The sequence below is a fragment of the Pholcus phalangioides genome, unplaced genomic scaffold, assembly GCF_987345545.1.
Source record: "Pholcus phalangioides strain wild (caught in Gottingen) unplaced genomic scaffold, Ppha-v1.0 ptg000007l_1, whole genome shotgun sequence".
Lineage (NCBI taxonomy): Eukaryota > Metazoa > Arthropoda > Arachnida > Araneae > Pholcidae > Pholcus > Pholcus phalangioides.
The window spans coordinates 56,120,309-56,144,638 of NW_028301600.1; the positions used below are offsets into that span (position 1 = coordinate 56,120,309).

The following is a 24,330-nucleotide window of genomic DNA, read 5'->3' on the forward strand; positions in this document are numbered from 1 at the left end:
AAACAGTCCCTAATGTTTCAAAAACTTTAGTCGCAAGTGAACTTTCCCAGCGTAACTTTCATTGCTTGAACTGTTCTGTTTTGGTTGATAATGACAATGCTATTAACAAGTTATTTTTTTTAAAGGAAGCCATAGAAATCATCTGACGTTTCATGGTGATCAAACCATCAAACTTTTCATGGTGACGAGTTAACCAAAATTATCAACAGGTAAACGAGGGTTTAATAGCATTGTTGTCTATGAAAGCTGGACAGGCCTGAAGAAAAACGACGACTTAACCAGAGCGACGACTTATCGGGGTGACGACTTAATGAGGTTTTACTGTATTTGAAATATGAAAAATTTCTGAACTGTAAAATGTCTCAAACTGACATTACCTGGCAAAAAGATAAAAAAAAAAACCCCCATATTTTCTTCTACCTACCATGCAATCTTCAGGATGAAGTGTTGTGATCCAGGGCTGTTTTGGACTAGTGTCAGCAATAAAATGAAGTCTGCCAAGTATTTTTACATACTTAATGACTATGACTACCCTTTCACTAAATATTTTACTATCTGAAGATTATCATGACAGTCGCAGAATGTCAAAATATATGTCTTCAACTATGAACTTGTTGAAAGAGTTATCATATATTTTTATTGTCAAACACTGTTAAATCCAATTCAGAGTCTGCAGAACTTACCAAAGAGGTGTCTGTCAAGTACGACTGCCTCTTCCCGGATCTATCAAGTATCTTTGTGGAACATTGATGCAAATTTCAATCAGTGTTGAGAGAGAGGTATTGCATTATCTTGTAAAATTAATGTCATGACAAATGATTGTTTAATTTTTCAATAAGGCAACCCAATAAGGTCTGTGATATACATGCTACTAAGTAGCACAAAAGCATGCCACTTTCAAGCATGTGCAAAATATGAGATTATTGGTAACATCAAGCCCATCATTTGGGGCAGGGGGCTTTTGAAAATACACTAAAAATGGTGAATATATATACATACATTGAATACATGTTCTTGCCCCCCCCCCCGGAAAAAGTTGAAATGACGGCCCTGGTTAACATTCATTCAAATATGGTACCATATGCTTGAAAGTGACATGCCCTCATGCTACCAAGTGTATCACGGGCCTGAAAATGTTAAAGTGCATGCCTTTTTTTGCCAGGCAGTGTACCTTATTACAGTAAAAAACCCTACTCATAAGTACTTGCTGAGTATTTTAGGCAAAGTTTATCTACTCTTCCATAGAAAATCCTTAATCTGGGCACATTTGTCATACACAGGCTATGTTTTTTCCTTAAACTTAGACATATGATTTTTCTTTTTCAAGTATATTCAAGTTTCTATCCTATTATGTAGAGGAAAATAATCTTACTGCAAAAGGAAATAAAATTTGTATTGGTTGGGAGAGGTTATAAGTAGAATTAACACTAGAAGCACCACATTTACGTACTACCTAGTAGTGCCAAGACCGGTCAAAATGACTGGTTCGAAATTTCGGCTATCTACACTGTCTTTTTTCTTTTATATTTCACTTTGTTAAAAGGCACATATTCACATAGGGAAACAGTATAATAGCAAGAACAAAAACTTTATTTCTTGAATATTAAAATTATTTTTTCCCGAATTTCTTCAAATATATATATACATATTTATATCTATAATTGCATATAAGATTATTATATATCTACACTCATTTCAATTCACTCCATACACTTTTTGCATTTCATCACTTTTTCTACGATGGAAATGCATTGACCGTACACATATTTTTCACACATTAAGCATGTATCGGTTGTTTTGTTTTCGTTGCATAGACCAACCTGACACTTTCATTGTTTTCTAGAGACAGTCGCACTTGTAATTGGCATCAACATAGTCACACTAGGTTTTGACTTTCGAACCACATATGGTTCTCTAAGTTCTTCGGCTAGTTTTAGAAGGAAATTGTGTCTAGAAATGATGCTTCCATTTATGCTTTTGTAAATCAACCAGGCATTTATTGATGCCAAATCTAGAATATTGTAAAAAAACATGTACTGGCTATTTTCTTGATGAAGCTCGAATGGAATACTTTCGAGCCATTTGATCTATTACATCCAGGGGCGTAGCCAGAAATTTCGTTCGGGAGGGAGACCACTTTCATTTCGGGGAGGACCAAAGTGATAGAATAGATTTCTATTATAGACACATTTCGGGGGGTGGGGGAAACCAGACCCCTAAGTCCCCCCTCGCTACACCCTTGATTACATCTATACCACACTTGGTTTTGTTGTAAACCCTCATGGTTTCTGGAAGTTGTTTTTTACTCTGGTGATCTATTTCAATACCTCGGTGCATTGAACTTATTATAACAACATTTTTAGTTTTCTTTCCTTGGTATACACTCAAAGTAAAGTCTCCATGTTTGAGGAAACAAGCTTCATGTATATTGGTCCTTGATTGTTGTATTTCTCTGGGAATTTCTTTACGATCTTTTCTAATTGTTATCACTAGGCTTGTATTCTGCTTTAGTTTTTCCTGCAAGTGATAAAGAGGTGAAATAATTGTCAGTGGTCACATTTCTACCTGCTTTCAGATAAAGTTCAGCAAGTCGTGTGATAACATATTAAGGTGAACTTTCTTTTTCATTTCTTGATTCATTTTTCCAAGGTATGGAAAGGCATTGCACATAAATTTGGATTGCACATCCACCAACATCCAAAATTTAATACCAAATTTATTGGGTTTTGTTGGACATATATTGGGTGAATCTACATCGTGCTTTTAAAAGGGAACAGTTACTCATCCACACAGAAATTTTCACCAGGTATGTAACAACTTCGGCAATTTGCAATAAATCTATACCATATTTGTGAGCACATGGCAAATTTGTCTATTTTCAGTCTATGGGACCTTGTTGTTTTTAGGTTAAACCCCTCAAATACTTCATTATCTCCCTAAATTGGTTCCATGACATTGTTTTGAAGAAAGAAGGCGGTTCCCAAACATTTTTCCACAAGAAATCAGTCAATGGAATTACATCCATATGCTCCTCTGGCATACAAAATCGCCAGAAAGGCATCAAGTTCTTCAAAAGAGACATGCCAGTTAGTTTCAGTGCAAGATGCTTGTTTCTGTGAATTTTTTAATATGGCGAATTATAGATTCATCGATGAAAAGTAGCTAAGCACTGCTGACATTCTGATCGACATGCCGTTTGTCATATGCGGCTGGACCAGGTACTTCTTTCAAAATATTCTATGCTCCAAGTCACCCAACAGTATTTGTTTGGTGGATGACACAGTCCAAATAGTTTTATTGTCTTTGCCAACATATACAGTTCCTACATTATGGTTTTGAATGTAATGCCCACTTCCACATTCTTGTCTAGTACTAGATCCGCAGACTAAGTTGTTTGTTCCTCGACCCCTTCTAGATCCTCTTTTGTTCCTTCCATAACTGGTACCTGAAGAAATATGTATGAAGAGTATAATTTAGTATTGCAAGGCCTATTTTTTCTGTCTCTTCTAGACAGGGCCGGAACTAGAGGGGGAAAAGGAAGCAACTGCCCCGGGCAGCAAAATTTAGGGGCCGGAAAATTTGAAAATCAGTTATAAAATTAACAAATTTTAAAGTTGGGGGGGGGGGGGCAAACTGATACAAAAACTCTAGTTATGGCCCTGCTTCTAGACTTCATCAAACATTACCCTCCTTTCTATTTCTCTTTCCTTTATTGTAATTTTTGAGCTATTTAAAATTTAGAGTAAAATAACTCAAATTATAAGATTAAGTAAAAATAATCATATGAAAACTACTTGCTTGATGAAGAGAATTTGCTGGATGAATTTCTAATTGTTGATCTGAAGCCTTATTCTGAGTATCTCACTAGAATCGCTTGATGTGTCATATCGCAGTGAAGGCATGTAATCATATCATTGGGATCATTGTTATCAATAGGATGCATATTCCCATGTATATTTTCATCTGATTCATCAATATCTGACTCATTTTCTAATAGCTCCTGTAAAACTTTCAACAATTCTTCTGGGCAGAGATTCTGATGCCTTGAAGTCATCCTTACATTTAGAACAATCACACATAACTGAACGAAAAATCACAAGAAGCTAAACCAAGTGTAAGACTTTTTTTTTCGAAAACAAACAGATCCACCACTCAGAAAAAGGACAAATCCCAAAGTCCTAAATGAGGAGATGTAAAAATGTTGGTCACAGCTGTAGCATGTTGGTCTGCATGTGCCAAATGTATTGTGAAAAATATCAGAAATTTGAATGCCAAAAATTAACCACGATAACCCAAAATCATTTATAAAAGGTGTTTCATAACTTTCATATCAGAATTGTTTAATCATTCGATTTGATTAAACAATTATAGAATTGTTTAATCAAATCGATATAATTCTATCGATTTGATTAAACAATTATAGAAAAAATGTAGAATCCATTTAAAGACGTTTTAAGATAATCCTTTCGGTCAAATTGACCGGCCATGGCACTTATAGTTAGAATTAAAAATATCTCTATCAGTTTCGATTTTTAACAAACAAAATTTGGACAGTATAATGCTCAACTACTTTTAGAAAAGTCATAAAGATTCTAAAAAAAAAAGGTTCATCATGAAACCGGAGAAAGAATTTCAAAAACGGTTTGAAATGACCGGCCTTGCGCTTCTAGACCATGTCTTCTTAGCATCAAAGTACTTAAGCAACTGGAAAAGTTTCTCAGTTGTCTCATTGGACAGTTTCACTGTTAACTAATATTCCCTTAATTACTTACCCCTACAAAAGAACGGAACTTTATCCTGAACTTTCAAATCAAATAAAAACATCTTTACACTACAAATTTAGTAGAAAATTAACATAGTTGGCAAACATTCTGATCTAGAGAGGCCTCTAGGTCATTCAGTGTCCCATTTCAGATGAGGAAAGGAGGTGGTACTGCTTTATTCTCAATAATTTTATACTATTTCAGAAATTCTTGGGAAATTGTATTTCCCATTCTTGATGGTTTTAGGTCAGGAATTTGGAAATCCTAATTCAAAATCACCCATGTTCCAAGGAGTCTGGATTAGGGAGTTTCTACAGTAAATAATATTTTCCTTCATTGTTGATCCATTATTTTCCCTTTATACACTCTAATATTAGAGTGTATTAAATGTATCTACAAATGGTTAAAAAAAACGATTCATGCTTAAACCCCAATTCCTATCTGAACTTAGGCAGTTGGAAGTACAATTTCTTGGAGGCAAAATTAGACTGCAATTGAACATATAGTCAAACTTGACTAATACAAACAGTGAAAAAAATCTAGCATTTGTTGGTATTAACCGTTACTTGTTATACCTGTGAACAAATATTCTTGTATCTCCATATACTTATATACCACATTAAAATACCCAAAAATATAATTAAAAGAAATTTCAGATGAAATTAGATGTTTTAAAAGTATCCAGAGAAATACAAAAAGTTTAAAATATGCAAACAATCAGTAGCATCAGTAGTTACGATTGCAAAAAAATTTCAACCAAAATTATGAGTTATTACTTCATATTCTTTGGAAAAACCAATGTCTCCATCAGCATGCAAATCGGCAACATGTTTTGGGAAAAGCTCGACTGGAATCGCTGCATATTCAGAATCATCTAAAACAAATGCACAAATATGTAAGTAATTGCTATGTGATTTAATAAAATACAAAAAATCAAAATATGAGATGCAAGGACAAAAACATTATCTTCATTAAAAAAAAGTCAATATTTTTCCTATTTTTTTTAAAAAAAAACAATCATGAAAAAACTTTTTTGTATCAAGAAATAACTAAATTTCTATCTGAATCATATTTGCTGAAACTGTTTTTCTCTCATGCTTAGATGCAGACACCATGAGACTCTGCGATGGTCTGGATTTCATGTCCAAAGAAGGTGATCGAAAGGTGTCTGAGATCTTGAAGTTTGAAGCTTTCACGATCGGCCAGATGAACAAGACCTATGAGAGGGAACTCTTCAATAAAAAAAGCCAAAACAAAGGTGATTCATTCGATAACTTCTTGGTGGTTTTCAGAAGCCCAATTAAGGTATGTGGTTACTGCGACAAATGTAAGAATTCACTACTTAGAGATAGAATCATTGTCAGCATCAGAGATTCAAATACTTATGCAGAGCTCATTAAGCACAGGTCTCTATTGCTTAACGATTGTATTGATGTTTGTAGGATGGCTGACAAAGCCACACATGAGAGTGCAGTCTTGTGTTCACCTGTTGAGGTACATGCAATCAAAAAACGCATTAGAGTTTTGCAAGATCATAAAAGCTATGAATGCAAATATTGTGGGCTTGAACATCCAATAAGAAAGGAATCTTGTCCCTCATGGAAGCATGTGTGCAGAAAATGCAACAAAGCTACAAGCTAATCATTTTGAGACAGTGCGCATGTCTAAAGCGAGGGACCAGATACTAAGGCGATCATCCAAAGCTAAGCAGATCTGGCATATCAGGCAAGACCAGGATGAGAGTTATCTTGAAGTGGAAGATGAATATGTTGAATTTGTGTCTTTGGTAAATGCGCATTTTGAAAAGTGTGTTCTCCATGTCAGCGGATGAAGAGGGGCATTCCAGTTAGACACAGGGGCGTTCGTCAACCTATTACTCAGATCAAATAAAAAGTTTGAGTACAAAGCACCCCAGCTCACATTTTTGGAACACTGGTTGTCAAAAGATGACATCTCTCCAGATCCGAGCAATATAACAACTATAGATAACTTAATATTATTTTCCAAACATTTTAAACATTTTAATCAACGGAGAAACCTTGTAGACCTACTGGAAGGACAGGTATGTCCCTTGCGGTCAAAAGTGTATGTTGAATGTGTTTCTGTATATGCTTGTATATATGTTTGTATGTTATTATTAAAAAAAAAACAACTTTGTCAACCAAACACCTTTGCAACCTAACTCATTTTCAGTTTTCTATAGTCAATAATGTTCAACAGTTGGTATTTTCTTGGAACTTGAATCCTTTTATCTCCCAATTAGATAGCTTTGTTCTATTGTACAATAATCCACTTCCAAACAATTGTACAAACCATACTGCCGCTGTGGTGGTCGAGTGGTTATAGTGACGGACTCGCGATGCGAGGATCCGGGTTCGAACCCCACAGTGGTGGTTGGCTGAAGTTGGTTTTCTGTGGTTCCCAACTTCAAGACGCGAATGTGAGCCGATCTCCCCGTTAAAAAGTCTCGCCACAGAGAGCAACAGGCCTACAACGTTACAAATATTCAATCATTACACTTCACTCACAATTTGAAGTATAGATGGCAGCACTGAAATATCATACACAACACTAGCTACACACTCAGACTGTTAGGTGTACACACTCACTTTGTTCCAGACTCTGCCACGAAGCTGGGCTGGAAGAGATCTCGGCAACGGGATAAGTCCGGTGGCAGAGACCCTGGTGTTCATTCATTGTACAAACCATACTGTTGAGCTATAGATGTAAGTAAGGGGCGGATATCTGGGTAGAGTTTATGTAATTATAAACGACTGACAAGTAAAAAAACGAATAGGAGCAGATTTAGCTGCCATATTTTTTTTTCGTCTGACGAATTCATCTTAATCCTATGGGTGTGCCTTAATGAGAGGGAGTAGTGCATCTTCTTGACAATAAAACAGTTCTTATCACGGTTTTGCTGGGGGATATCATTTGTTGCTGAATTTCAATTTATTCCTTTGTGTTATCGAATTAATTTCAAAATGGATTTTCCGAACTTTTCACATTTCCGAACACCCTTCGGTCCCGATGTGTTCGGATAATCCAGATTCTACTGTATTACAATGTTATTAATATTAAAGTTCATTGACTAACACCAGTAATAATTACATGTTTAATTAATTAATTTCAAAAATTGAATAATTAATACATTGATTAGTAGAAATAATTTGTTGTTTTCCCACTCCAAAACAGGTCTATGTGTCTGGGAGGTGGTGTATGTATCTCGTGGAGATTGTCAATAGTGATTTTAGCCTAAAATGCATTTAGTAATGGGTGTGGTTAGTTTAATTGTAATAATTTATTATTACACTCTAATATTATCATTAATTAGAAGAACTATCACCACTTAAACTATTCTGCAATATTGTTGGAAATAATGTACTTTTATAGAAAAAATTCTTTAGAAAACCTAATTTGCCTACATAAAAATCAATTTTTTTTCCTTTTGGATTAATTTGAATATTTATAAACAATTCTTCAAGCAATTTGAGCTATATTATACTAGGTACAGTGATATCTCACTTATAAGAGGATTTTCTGCACTCCCAGTCAAAGATACAATATAATGCTATTCTGTTATACGCTTCTCTCACTTATGTGTCTTTCTTTCTTGTTCCCTTGCACCGACGCTTAAGTGAGAGATCACTGTACATTTTGTGTTTCAAAATTTAAGGAAAAAAAATTTCATTGACTCAGTTTCGAAAAAAAAGATTTGCCATTGCACAGAAAGGTTTCACATTCAGAACTTACAGCAACCTATCAGTGGTGGACTACCAGTTAATGAATGAATTCAAATGAATGAAAAATGAAGACAGAATTCAAGTTATTTATTCCAGATTCTCACTGTGTGTCAAATTAATAGAATTTTTTTCAACATTTCAAAATGTCTGGGCTTGTCAATGCTAAAACAATGGGAAAGAGATTCACTAGACATCTCATCAATGCCGCAAAAAATTTCAAATACACTGTGTACCGGTTTGCAAGAGGGCCTGGGCTCAAGTCCTGGTGGAGACAAGATGGCTTTTTTTCCGAGTTCACCTCAGCATAATATCCAGAAAATATCTGTTTCTTTGATATCTTGAGCTGAGAAAAGGGTAGCATGCTTTACCAGTGTACAAGAGGATTTGGGTTCGAGTCCTTGTGAAGAATAAATCCCCAGATGAATTTTCTTTGAGTTCATATCACCATAATATAAAGAAAATGTTTCCTTGACACTGTGTGTAGTTTATCTAATAAGATTAATTTTATTCAAAATTTAATGATTGCAGCTTCTAAAATAAATGCTTATGGTGATGAAAATTACTTAGGTATATCTAGTTCAGTATAGAAATGTAATCTAGTTCAACCATATTCTTTTTGAGGGATCCGGGAAATGAGTTCAGAATCCCAGGAATTTCCCGGTTGCATTTTAGGAGCGGAATCACAAGAGAAAACCCTCTAACACATGTATTAAACTGTAGTGTCTACATAACAAACCACGTTGAACAGAGTTTTGCACGAAACAAAATTTCTATCTAAACTTTCAATTTTCCATTAATTTAGAATAAAAAGAAATCAAATATTATTACTCTTACGTGAAATTTCTATACAATGCTTTTTTGGATAAAAATATGTTTACATTTGTTTTACATTATAATAACCATTTCAAGAGGGACCCCCAGGGAAAGTCTGCCCTGGGGTCCCGAGAAAGCACACTATGGCCCGGGTAAATGGAAATAATACTGAATATCTATTTTCATCGGTCTACAAAACTGAACTGAAACAATTCAAATATTTGTGCACACTCCACATATTCAACTAAGCACTAGCTTGACAATTCTGTTAATTTGTAGATATGCTCTATTATAAATAAGTGTTTTACACTTTATGAAACACTCATGGCAGCAACTAGATGCTTGGTCAGCTGGAACAAGAATGCATTTTAGTGCTCCCTTGAAACATTGAAGGAGAGATTAGTGTGTCAAATTTGCACCTCGTTTGGTCTACCATCCGTGGCACCAGACCCCAACCAACTGCTCATATCCATGCCCCCCCCCCCCCTGCAGTTGTGGATCTGGAAACACAATTCAACTTTTCGGCCGTACATTTATTATAGTTGACTAGAGATGCTCAAAATAAAATTTATCAAAAATGTATATTATTTTCAGTGTTGCTTACCATTCCTTTAGTTAGAAGAAACCATGTTGCTTTAGTTACTTTTTTCTAACTAAAGGAACACAGGAACCGCGTTCCTTTAGTTAGACGAAACCAATGGGTTAAAAGAAACCATGTTGAAGATTCATTTACGTGGAAAAAAATTTAATCCTTCATGTATCCACGTACAACTAACTTACTAAAAGATTTTGAACAATACAATAACTGTATTTTGTCAGATGTGAACCATAAATATTTTTCGGTCCAACCCAGAAATTTTGTGAGGAGATATGTTTTCTCAAGACAGCACAGCGCCTTAAAAAAGACCAATGTGGAATTTAGCCTCTTTTTTCAGAAGCAAGGAAAAAAACCCTTGATTTTTTCGGACTGGGGAGAAAGGAGGTTATTGTTATACAAAAGCTCGCAGCAAAGCTGTTGCTTTATCATGGTCCGCCTATGAGGGTGGGGTTGACAGAGCTCTAGCCGTGAGTCCTGGACCATTCTCATTTTTTTTTTTTTCACACTGTGGATTAACTATAGAGGAGGCTTCTATTCCAGGATTATGCCGGCACCAACAGGCATTTCACTGTGGACATATCTATTCATTGAAATTTTAATTTCATCACAGCAGGGGTAACACACCCAATGCTGGTGTCAGGGAAATACTGCTGTTGTCAGTGTCCTTTGTTGAACGATCATCACAATGTCTTCTTTCTTCCTCGGAGAAGGACTGAGAGAGTGGTGCCTTGTAAATTGTTCCTTTTTCCTTCCCATTTTTTTTTGGTTACTTGTACATGTGCATTGTTAAAAAAAATTACAATAAAAAGAATAGAAATAAGTTACTTAGTTTAAGATATCCGCTGATATGCATACAAATTGATACGACTAATGTTAAAATGTCCTCTGTTTTCTTCTATGGAACATATCTGAAAGGAAAAAAGAAATAGAAAAGGTCATCCCATGGGACCCCTTGACTCCTGTGCCCCAGGGCTGGGGCCGTGTCAGCCCCTCTCATATGGGGGGCCATGGTGTTTGCCCCAGGCTCAGTAGGTGCAGAACTTGCTTCTAATGTTCTATGCCCGGATTCGAACCCGGGGAACTTGATGGTAACCTTCATAGTGGAAGACGAGCATCTTACCACGAAAACTTACATGTCATGCTGGAATGTGATGCAAGTGATTATGGAATAGGAGCTACAATGTTCCAGATGGATAAAACAATCGTATTTGCAAGCAGATCCCTGTCGGAGACAGAGTGCCGGCATGCACAAATTGAAAAAGAACTGCTAGGAGTTGTTGCGAGTCTTCAGAAATTTTACCATTACATTTATGGACGGAATGTCACCGTTAACACCAACCACAAATCCCTGGTGGCTATTGCATCTAAATCTTTGTTTAATGCATTAAGGTGTTTACAATCTCTTTTGTTAAGAGCAAGACACTATGACTTCAACTTCAGGTTTGTTCCCAGAAAGCATATTCCTGTGGCAGACCCTATTTCAAGAGCTCCTTCAAGAGAATCACTTCCTCATACACAAACTGTGGTGGATTCGATTAAGAACACCAGCTTCTTACTAGTGTCTGAACATTACCTAACACCTACCTATTATGCACCAGTACAGCAGAGATAATCTACATTGTAGGACGCTAAGCGTCTTATATTGGAAGGTAGGCCAGAAACAAATATCAGTGCCGTGGCAGAGGCATATTTTCCATATCAAGATGAATTGGCAGTTTCCAATAGCATTATCGTTAGAGGAGACTGCATTGTAGTGCCAAGAGGACTTCGAGCTGAAATGAAGAAAAAATACACTCTGGCATCAGGGCATAAATGTATGTCTCAGACGAGCGAGAGAAGCTGTCTTCTGGCCAAACATGTCAGGAAATATTCGGCAGTATGTCAAGTAATATAGCACATGCTGTGCCTTGTGCCAGCCCAGCCAACTCCAATGATGATAGCCCGTGACATTCCTCCTGGTCTGTGGCTTAAACTGAGTGCTGATATTTTTCAGCTAAAAGAGCGAAATTACTTGGTCCTGGCAGATTACTTCAGCAAATTCATAGAAGTAGACTTCTTGCTAAAATACTCTAGTTATCACAGTAATCTGTAAATTTAAGCATAATTTTTCTCGGCACAGAATTCCTTGCATGCTTATCACAGACGGTGGTCTGCAATTCAAGACTTTGCAAATGGCTGAGGCTTCCGTCATCTCATATTGAGCTCAGGGAACAACCGCTCCAATCATCAGGTAGAATCTGCTGTTAAAATTGTGAAATCCATCTTCAAAAGTGTGCTCGATCAAGAGAAGACCCATACCTGGGCTTATAATTATAAGCTCAACATAACACTCCAGATGATCAACTGAGTGTGCAGCCCAACACATAGGATCTTTGGAAGATCTAAACAAATAAGCCTTTTTCCCCCAAGCTGAGCACAACTCCGGTCTATCGCCATGGGCAATTTACCACCAATTGAATTGTGCCGGAAGTGTTAGTATATGTACCTAAGTCTGAATATGTATATATAGTGTTGTGTGTGAATTTTTTTTTAGTGGTGCCATCTATATTACAAATTCTGATGAAGTGTGATGTTTGAATATTTGTAGCATTGTAGGCCTGTTGCTCTCTGTGGCGAGACTTTTTAACAGAGAGATCGGCTCACATTCATGCCTTGAAGTTGGGAACCACAGAAAACCAACTTCAGCCAACAAACACTGTGGCGAAGGTGGGGTTCAAACCAGGGACCTCACGATACACGTCTGTCACTATGACCACTCGACCACCACAGTGGCAAGGGCCTGCCAACCAGTAGCCAGCATCTACAATTCACTCTACCACAGGTTACTGAAGTCCATGCAAAGTTGCTAGAAAGGAAGAACAGGATGGCTCAGCAACATAACAGAGTATCACAAAGCATTAGTTTGACACCAAAACCCTCTGCACAACAGACCGATTCGGGAAGACGCCCGTGACAAAACAGACCAGCCTGCACATGTACGAGATCCATACAAATGAGGGCTCCACATTGAGAAGCAGGCAAATCATTAAACCATGTTATTCAACAAGATATGGAAACCAAGCAAACAGATTCACAGCCAGCTGGCACTACCAAAACAATGTGACATCCCTAATAAAGATGCAAGCACCTGAGCACAAGCCAGAAAAAAGTGTTCCTAAATTTCCAGCAACCAAGGATGAGTATCATCACAATGCCAGGCTCCAACACTGCAGAAACAGGTAGCATGTCCATCATCACAGACAACCCGGATAATGGATCTTGCACAGTCATAAGATCGAGTCGCCTGGTGAAGCCTCCCTCCATCCAGGTTGACTTACTCTCACAAATTATAAGAAACTTATCATTTTCCCCTAAAGGGAGGAAGATGTTGAAGATGTCATCAATTTATTATCATTATTATTATTACAAGTTGCAGACAGTGCCGTCTTAACGCATGTGCCCGGGGGCCTCACAAAAATGAGATTTGGTTGAAATTTTCTGTAATTTACCTGGTAGGTCCTCAGAAAAACCACTTGGCCCGGGGGCCCATGGTGTTCTTAAGATGGCCCTGGTTGCAGAATGGCAACAGTATAGCATTCAAAGGTCAGCTCGGTTGTTATTGTCTTGTATGTCTCTGCTGGATGTTTATTAAAGTTTTTGTTAGGTTCCCGTTCTTAATTGTTGTAGTATCGTATCACTAAACAGAAAATACCAAAGAAAAATTTGGCATTTTCTATTATGTTATTTCAAATTACTCTGTATAGCCATAATTTTTTAAACAATGCATAATGTACACTTAGATATTATCAAAATAATATACCATGTACAATAACACAGCACTACAACCAACATACAAGTACAACTAATAAAGGAAAAAATCTTGTCTTTTTTTTCTGTGTAGCAAGGTTCACTGCTAGTAAAATAGAATTTATGTCTTCCAGGTAAAAAAAAAGAAAATTAATCCTTTGAAATAAATTTCATAAATGTTGCCTCATCACTTTTTCCACATAGTATAAATATAAGTAGTGGTAGCTCATCAATTAGAGCTGTACTGTAGGTTAAATTATCAGGCATAATGGCAGGGCCGCAACTAGGGGGAAGCCGGCAGATCTCGTGCTCCGGGCGCTGGACCAGAAGGGGGAGCAAATTTTATTCTCAAACCTCTCCTTCAACATTACAAGGGGGCGCCAAAATTCTTACTTGTTCCAGAAGTCAAAAATGGAAAAGCGACATATCGGCAGTGAAATAAAAATTGTGCGAAAAAATCATAAGTGGAAAAGTGACATATGGTCACCAAATATACAAATGTGATGCAAAATTAATGTGGACACTTCAACAACTCAAATCATTTTTGGCTTCCAGCATCCCTTGCCATACAAATTCCAAGAGAAATGGAAAAACTTTGTTATATCTGTATTCATTATAAGTGGATCTGACTGCACAATATTTTTATATATATTGTGATAATATATAATCTGGGCCGGCAACTAGATGCTTGGTCACCCGGGGCAAGTGTGTATTTTGACGTCCCCTTGAAATGTTGAAGGAGAGGTTTGAGAATAAAATTTGCGCCCCCCTCTGGTTCAGTGCCCAGGGCATGAGACCTGCCTGCTCCCCCTAGTTGTGGCCCTGTATATAATTGTAGATAATAGTTTATTAACAAGCTCAGAATTAATCTAACTTTTACTAAAAACTAAAGAAACAATGTATCATCCCCCCACAAAAAAAAAAATCGGATCAGTTTAAGAGAAACTTAAAATCGCTGGCAAATACCTATATTGGGTTCATAAGGAACCTTGCATACACCTAATAAGTTTCACAGCTGAGAAAAAAAAGGTTCTTGCGAAATTTGGAGATACATTAAATTCAAATAAATATATCTATTAGCTACACAAAATAAAAACATATATTGTAATGTTAAAAAAAGGGTTTTTGAATTAACTATCTAAATTTTAATTATGGTGCTATGTGATTTAAGCTACTCTTGAACAATGGGGCCACTGCTTTTACATATTTTTAAATGTTCTAGCTTATGAGACATCATCATTGAGAATGGAAAACAGTAAATGAAAAAACTTAAGATATTTTCATATATATAATATTTAATTAATAATTTGTTTTATGCATACCAAATGTTTCAGATAGCTGAGGTGAAGCTCTGTTTCCTAAAGGATCATCTAAATAATAGTATGCTGCTTGGAAATATTTCCTAAATGATAAATAAAATACTGAATAGTATTGAATCAAATATCATAGGATTTATTGGAAGCAAGATACACAAAATTTGAAAACACATGAAAAAATAATGAATTTATAGAAAAAAAATAATTGGTTGTGTGATGCCAAATAATAAATTGAACTAAAAACAGAGTACATAGTTTTATTCACAAACAAAAAATAAAAACAAATGAATCCAATTCAAATGATGTCATTTCTTAAAGATGAAAAAAATTTTTAAGCACATTTGAGTTTTTAAAAAATATATGACACGACAAAATGAGTGAATAAATGCCAGAACTCTGCCACCAAACCTTTTCTGAATATAACATATTATAATATCATGGTGAGGATGCCTACAAATTTGTTTTATGCTTGGATACATGACAAAAGTAGTAAGAATTATTCATTATGACTTGAATCCAAAGGTTGGGTGTAATATGTTTAGCCTGTAGGAATAAGTATTAAAAAATATACATATGTCGCTTTTCTGCACTTTTAACTTCCTGACAAAAAAGAATACCCTTTTTCTGATGTAGCTATAACTACAGAAAAATAAATTCAAGAAATGAAGAACAAAAAGTGTATACATTAGCCATTATGTAGTAAGAAACAAGGGTTAAAAATAAATCAATAAAAATTTACAAAATTTTCTATTCACTCAATCTTTTGGATACACAAATAGTCGGAATTATGCTTTTCTGTATGAATGAGAAAATTCTTTCCCTTGTATTATGAATCAGAAAGCAATTGAGCAGGCCACTGTGCTCATCCATCTATAGACAATGGGAGTACTTTAACCACTACAGTGTTTATATATTTATTCTTTCCTTTAGTGAAATGTAGTTTCTTTCCTCATGCAATGATTCACCAAAAGTAGAATTCATGATTATATGGAGTAATCTGAGGAAAAGAGATTATTCATGTTTTTTTTAATATATATTCTTGACTTCAGAACAGGTTATTAAGACAGTGTGGTGTAATCATCACTAGGAGTGGATTGCAATTATCAGCAGAAGAATGAGCATTTATTTCTTGTTTTAAAACTAGCCTCGTGTTGTTTTTTTTTAATGCTAGGTTTTAAAACTGAAACATGGGCGGAGATATGGTGGCATTCCCCCCCAGTGTCAAAGGTGGAGACGACTGATCTAATGTATATATGAATTGACATCATCATGCCCCCCCAAACTTTCAAGTCCATCTCCGCCTATGAACTGGAACCAAAACGGTCAGGATATTTAAATATTCAGCAATGATTTTGGTATGTAATTAGGGACTGCTTATATACCTTTGTTGGTGAAACTGTGGCTTCCTAGCCTGGGATGCTGTTAGAATTCTTTGTAACCCCAGGCTGACTTACCTGCCATGTTTGAGCACCATATGGCATCAGTATTATCTCGAATGAGAAATTTGCCACACACACATACACACATATAATACTCATCATTTAATAATACCTGGCTTTCTTAGAGATTTCAAGCAATCTTGATTATGGGTTATTTTTAGGGAAATTGTTGATGCTAGTCTGCTATCAGGATCCTTGAAGAAAGAGGAATTAACCCTCCAAGTGGTTATAATTTTCCTGATCCACATTATAACTACCACATTTGAGAAATTACAAAACCTTCCCAAATTATCATGTATTTTAAGAATTTTTTCTGGTTGCGAGCAGATAACTGCTTCTCTCCCGACAAGAAAATTTACTCTGCCGTCACTTTCATTTCCCTCACTATGATGTAAAAACACCTGCCATAATGTGTGTGGCTTTCTTGGAAGAGAATTTCGTATTTTTATACTGAGCATATATTTCTTTCTCTATTTTTCTCACACCACTTCCTTATCTAACCTTGAACAAGAGCTGACTCCGTCCACTGGCAGTTCATTGGTGGGGTGGAAAACATGTGTTCTACTGTAAAAACAACTTCATTGCATTTTTAGAAGACAAAATATCTTGAGGTGACAGAAATAAAGCAGATAAAGCTTGAGAAGATATCCCAGAATTACAGCTGAAAGGGTTAAACACAATGGCAATTTTTTTTCTATGGACTACTTTGTCACATTTCTTGCTTGTGAAAAGAATTCCAAGTGGGACTATAGAGATTTTTTTTCTCAGTCCAATGATACATCAAGAAAAGGTACTTCCTGCATATTACTGCTGAGGCAAACTTTGAAGAAAAGTTTGCTTATTTCTCCCAAGAATTGAATCCCAGTCCTATTGTGATTTCAGCAAGCATACTAACCAATATACCACACAGAGGCACAATCTTTCTTTCCTTATAACATGCATAGCACACAGCATGACACACTGAAGTAGAGACTTTGCAGCCTGCCTTAACTTCAGCAAATATCCCCTAAGTGGCAACAGTTCATCTCTCTCTTATGTCGCTAACTGGCTTTAGCATACAGCCTAAACTTTTTTTCTCAAGTCTGAAAATATAATTTGATCATTTTTGTTGCACCACGGTCATTTTCTGCACACGAGGGCTAATTAGACTGGGACCTACAATTTATTGCCGATTCCGAACAGCAGGCTTGTTTTTTATACTCATCGAGAGGTTGGTGTGCTAACGCCTCAATGGGGGCCCTGTGGTAGCAATTTTTTTGCGGTCATGTCGCCATTTTTGTTGTATCCCTGTATCAGGAAAGTTTTCTGGCAAGGACAAACCCGGGTATCAAACTCGCAACACCTCTAAACATCCTTTGGTACTTTCGGCGAGTATCTTATCGACCAGGGCTACTGTGTGTGTGTGCGCCTGTCTGAATATATACCTGAATATAAATATGTTTTTTCTATATATACATTTTCATAATCACAAATGAAGTGAATTTATTATTTGTTAGTGAAATTTAAACAGTAAAAGCATAAATTTTCAGCCAAGTTGAATATACCAATACATGTTTAATTTTTAGAGAGCAATGTAGTTGACTTGAGTAACAATTTACTTAAAATTACATTTTTTTTCTTATCATAGCACTTGTTTATATTTGCATCAAATATAGAAAAAAAGACACCATTAAAGAAGCTGAAAAAATATTCTCATAATTTTTATTACAAGAACACTGACTAACTGAAGAACATTTTGATCCGAGTATTTTAACACTTCGGAAAAAAAAAATTGAAACCAGTAATGAAACCAAGTAAGTGTATTTAAGGCATCATCAGTCAAGTGTTTTTATTTGCACATATACAATGCATAAAATTTGAGCGATGTTGAAAAATTGTGAATCTTGATAGAATCATAAAATTTTCTTATCAAATATTTTGGCTATGCTTGTTGACTTTGCCCAAAGCACTATTGCAAAATTTTTTGAGGAGTATTTAAAATCCAAATACAAAGGACAAGTAAATTGCCCAATGAGGTGGCTGAAAAAATTATTATAAAAAATATGGAACATCAAATATAACCAAAATACAGCAACCCAATATATAAAAGCATATACCACTAAAAAAATATATTTATTTATTTATCTCTCATTCAATTATTTTATAAAAATTAAATTATGTACCTCCACAGCACAAAAGAAACTATTGCCAAGAGAAAAGCAAAAGAAGCACACATCACTCCAGCAACCATACCAGCACTGAGTGAAGAGTCAGAATATGGCATTCCATTGAACACTAGAAGTATGTAAAACAGACATACGTATACAACCAAGAAAACTGCACAACACACTGAAGTAATAGAATTCCTTGCATAAATTTTAAGCTCTATTGGCTTCTACTTCAATTTGCTAGTATAATTTCGTCAGTTTTGATCATAAAATTATGGCTTTTTTTCCAACATGTCAGTGTATGTGAATATTTTCTTTACTAAATATGACTTATAAGGAAGGCTGTATAAACTGGCCCAGGGAGTGGGCCAGTGAGTGAACTGTGAATTTTGATAGGAGCATAAATGTCAAATTTCTTAAATTTTTCAGAAATAATTTACTAGACTCACATAACTTGTAGGATAACATTATTTGAAACATTTTGTGTGATCAAAAGTTTCCTCCAAGAGTAATGGTTAAGAAATTAGCTATTGAACAATGATAAGAGTAGGCCCTTTGTGTATGTAACTTGCTACCTCCCTCTCACCTAGACAGATCATTCAACAGAACTTGGATCATTGAGAAACACAAAACTAAGCAGCTGAGAGATACATCATCCATAATAAGACACTCACAAAAAAATTAAACAGACAATCTACTTTTGTTTTGTTCTTATAAGCTAGAATACAGCAATAGGCAGATCCACTGATTCTGCAATTTTAAAAACATTAATAATCCAATATAAAATTATTTATGATCTTAATATTCATGAATTATTTGAGATCAACTAATGAGGACAAAAGCAAATGAAAAAAAATATTTCAGTTTAATTGGTGTCTTGGTTACAATTAAAACTCATTGATTAAAAAAAATAGTCAGTTCATTTAAAAAAACATCATTATGGACTAATTATGTTATGGGATGTAATAGTGGCACAAAAAACTCAATAATTTTTTTTTTCAAGACATCCAATCAGTTCAAAATAATCTTCCTTATTGTTCTGGAGCACTGCCATAAAATCAATTTGCTAAATCTGAACAATTTAGAGGTCCTTGGGCAAATGCTAATTGAAAAACACTGTTTAAGCAAAAAAGTTCAAAATTTGCATTTTCAAAAACATAAATTTCGCTGTGTGATTGTTCTGAAAAATATTATAATAAGGGAGAGTTGTGTTTCGAAGTTTAATATGATTCAAGATGAGATGTTTGGAGACAGACATATATGCTATAAGATTCCAAATATGCAATGAAATCATAAGATCATTCAATGTGAAAAATACAGTGTTCCTCTTTATATTAACTTGAAATTTTCAACAGTTCTTTCATTGAAGAATAATAGTAACCTCAGTATATTAACATAGTAAAACTTATGCAACATTTTAATTTTTTACACATAAAGAACATTATACAATCCCAATCTGCCACCCAGTTTTGATATCTTAATGTCCTGTTTTGCAGCTGAATTCTACTGCACTCTGATGAAAAGATGCTATCACTTCATTAATTTATATGCATATATCATATATATTGCTTGATCTATCATCATAAGAAAATTTACTATCATTTCATACCCAAAGATGATGAGTCTTACCATAATTGTAGAGTTTCGAACCCATAAAACTAATGAACACTATAATATCTTTTTTTTAGCGGATTGCTTTGCCAATAAAGCCATAGCTTTCAGAATATATGTATAATTCAGAAAACATACTTAAGAAGGTTATGAGCACCTAATTGTTTTGCCAACAAAGCCATTACATAAAAGTTTCAGAATAAACAACATAATAACATAAGGCTTTCAAAATGAATTACATAAACCATTACAGAATAGATACCCTGAAAAAGCTAGAAAGCATTTTAATGCTTTACCAACACAGCAATAACAAGGCATTCAGAAAAGACCCTGTTAAGAAGCTCATGTATCAAAATATTTGTTTATAATTTATGAGCTTCTCTCTGCACATGTAGTTATCATTCTTAGATTTATTTTACAATTAAAAATTTTTCAGATATTTATCACTTTCAATGCATAAAGCAATTGATAGAAATATCAATGTCGGTTGTCAACACCGAAATACTGAATATTGTAAAAGATTTCATTTGAAAATCACCAGATCCATTTGAAATAAATCTTGCATACTTGGGCATTTATTTTGAAGAACAACTTTCTTTGGCTCGGAGAACTGTCCTTTGAAGAGTTTTGAGTGTTCTATAACACTTCTTGTTGCTCCTCTGACTTTGACTTCATACATGGTGTTTGCGGTCAAGTTAGGAATGAACATCTGAAAAAAAATTAATACTTGATTAAAAGCAAAATCTTTTTGTATGAAGCATCAGAATTTGTGTTTTCTACAGTACTCTCTACAATCTGGCCATGCACTAGTCCAGCCTATCCAGTAATCCGATGGTTTCGGTAGTCGGTGCACCATTATGTGATATGTGCCAGATTAGCAAGAGTCTACTGTATTTACATATTCATATATATAGGATGCATAGGTAACCGGGCATATGGTATTTTAGCTGGAAACCGTTGATCCTAAAGGCATACTTCCAATTAGAAAAACTATCAAAATAACATGGATAGATATGTCATGTTGCAAAGAGTTTTGTATAGTTATTAAAATAAAAATGTTAACTTTTTATACAGATACCTTGTGCTCAAGAACCCAATTAAAAAGTTGTTGCCCTGTCTCTTCCTATGCCAACAAAAAAATTACACATTTTTCTGTGTAATATTGACCGAGACATTCGAATTTGAACAATTGAGGAAAGTTGGGAAAAAACAGCATTAAATATGGGTAAACCATTTTGCCCACATTTAATGCTGTTTTTCCCAACTTTCCTAAATTTTTCAGATTTGAATATCTCAGCAATATCTTAGAAATGTAGAATTTTTTTGTTGGCATTAGGAGAAACAGGGCAACAACTTTTTAATTGGGTTCTTGAGCACAGGGCGTCTGTATAAAAAGTTAATTTTTTCATTTTAGTTACTATACAACCCTTTGCAACATGGATGACATCATAGGCAGAGATAGACTTGGAAGTCTGGGGCATGGTCATTATTGCTGGGGGTGCGATGATGATGTCAATTCATATATTCATTAGATCAGTCGACTCCACCTTTGACGCTGAGGGTGCAATGTCCCCCCCCCCCCCCCCCACCGTATCTCCGCCCATGGATGACATATCTGAGTACATCATGTTATTTGGATACTTTTTCTAATTGGAAGTATGTCTCTAGGATTAACGGTTCACCAGTAAAATACCATATGCCCTGTTACCTATGCACCCTGTATATATGTACATTAAAAAAACAGAACATCCAATATATTAGCAGAAGCCTTATATGAAATTAAAAAGAAAATTTTTCACATTATGGCTTGAATTTCCACTTCTCTCTATTTTCTCCGAGATTTTTCTTTACTATATACTGAAGGACAGGGAAAAAAATCTGCATTCAGTGGGTGTAGAGTCTCCCCCTCTCTCGTTACATAAAATGTTGAAATTTATTTAAAAATTTCATGAGGCTAATTGAATGCAATTTGGGAAAATACTGTTCTCACAAAAAGGGATTTTGTGGAGAAAAAAAAACTCATCAAAATTTTCATGCACTTCACACAATCAAATTAGAGAAGCCAATGAAAAACTAAATTTGTTTTCATTCAAGTAAATGCTTACAAGCATCCAATATCACAGAACAAATTGTTCTGTTATTGAACCGTTAGCCGCTGTGGTGGTCGAGTGGTTATAGTGACGGACTCGTGATGCGAGGATCCGGGTTCGAACCCCACAGTGGTGGTTGGCTGAAGTTGGGTTTTCTGTGGTTCCCAACTTCAAGGCGCAAATGCGAGCCGATCTCCCCGTTAAAAATCTCGCCACAGAGAGCAACAGTCCTACGCCGATAAATCATTCAATCATAACACTTCACTCATAGTTAGAGAAGCTGGTGGCAGATGGCAGCACTACACATAACAAGCATTACAGAGAAACAAAAAACTTCACGTCAGGTTTCACTACACGTACATGCACATTCCCGCATGTACCGATTCGTTGGAGGTTCAACGGGGTAAGGGGGTGTGGGCGGGGTGCATGTGTGGTGTAGCAGTAGTGGGTAGGGCCTCCAAAAAATGGCTCGGGGATCCATGATGTTCTTAAGTCAGCCACCTCGTTGGGCAATTTGCCTGTTGTGGCATTGTAATTGTATTTGAAAATGTGAATAAAAAAAAATTGATAATTATATGGTACCATATTTTTTAAATTTACTGTATTTGCTGGTGGAAAAGACAACTTTTTCAGTACACTCAATGAAACACATGATATAGGCATATAAAACATGCGTGTTCAAACCCATTTTGAAGAGTGAAGTGTCTCTCTATATACCAATAAATACAGTACTTCTCAGCATATTTGCCAAGATTTTAAAACACAATTTTAAGGGCTTGGGACACTAACACTGTTTCAGTACTTAAATTGAATTTTGTTTAAAAAACACGATCTCCAAGAAAATTTGACAACAAGTATTATTGTGCAACACTATAATATCAACATATTAAATTGTATTTCCTATTTACAATTTATTATAAGTGAGCCAGCTATCTTCAGAGTTTTAGTTGCATAGAAGTTTCTGCAGCAAACAAGAGCTTCACGAAAATTGCTGTAAAGACCAACATGAGCATAAGAACTACTTCTTTGAAGATTTACTGTCACAGATTAAGCGAAATGTTAGGAAGAAAATTTCCCAGACTATTGCCTAACAGTATGGAAGTTCTATCTCAATTAAGGAAATCAAAATATCATTTTAGACTGCCATGGTAATTGTTCAATGAAGCATGTACAAGATATGCATACTGTGATAAAATTTCTCTTTTACAATAAAAAAAAACAAAAAAAAACAAGAATTGTGCTTTGTTGCAGGATAAAAATGGTGAGAATTTTTAAAAATACAAATTTACGTTTTTGTATTCAATGAAAATTCAACCAACTTACACCATGATCAATTGATCTTTCATGTGGTGATGCCATTGCAATTTCTTCGAAGTCCCAGCTATTTTCTGATCGATAATGAACAAAGTAATAGTCAATTCTATTGAAGAACACTTGGGGTCTTTCCCATTGAACATACAAGCTATCTAGAGACTGGCAAGTTAAGTTAACTATATATGGGGCACTTGGTCCTGGAGGGAAAAAAATTGTAAAAATAATTTCATCAATTATCTATTAAATAAAATTTGAACAATTCTGATATAACAAACAGTTACTGGGCTGTTCAAGGAACAAGCTTGATAATTCTAAGCACTAAAATGAAAAAGGAAAGAAACATTTTAACTAATAAATTAATATACAGTCAAACCTATCTTTCTCGAAAAACTCTACATCTCCAAAAATAAAAAAAATCCTTGCATTCACTGTACTAAACCACAACACATTTTCACCTTACAATCTCAAAGTAGTTTTTGAAAAATTCTCTATCTATTTGCAGGCCAAACCTGATAATAGTAGAAAGAAAACAAACTCCTTTCGCACAAATCTGGCTTTACTCAGGAGTGAAAGAAACTGATAACAAAGGATTATCGTATTACAGCCCATTGTCTTGATGGATCTTGTCAATCATAGGCGGATACTATGATTGATAGGGGTGGATGGCTTCTTCAGCATGGCAAAAAAGTCCGTCAACAGACAATGCAAAA

General features: G+C 35.2%; 1 protein-coding gene across 1 annotated transcript in view; it reads right to left on the bottom strand.

Annotated features, from left to right (window-relative positions):
• Window positions 1-24,330, bottom strand: part of LOC149085519 (putative receptor-type tyrosine-protein phosphatase mosPTP-1) — a 222,680-nt gene that overhangs the window by 76,293 nt on the left and 122,057 nt on the right. The window contains exons 9-13 of the mRNA XM_089233576.1: window positions 23,630-23,817; window positions 20,784-20,925; window positions 18,621-18,732; window positions 15,026-15,105; window positions 5,540-5,637 (exon numbers count right to left, since the gene is read on the bottom strand). Coding sequence (XP_089089702.1) covers window positions 5,540-5,637; window positions 15,026-15,105; window positions 18,621-18,732; window positions 20,784-20,925; window positions 23,630-23,817 — 620 coding nt within the window. The remainder of the gene's footprint in view (window positions 1-5,539; window positions 5,638-15,025; window positions 15,106-18,620; window positions 18,733-20,783; window positions 20,926-23,629; window positions 23,818-24,330) is intronic.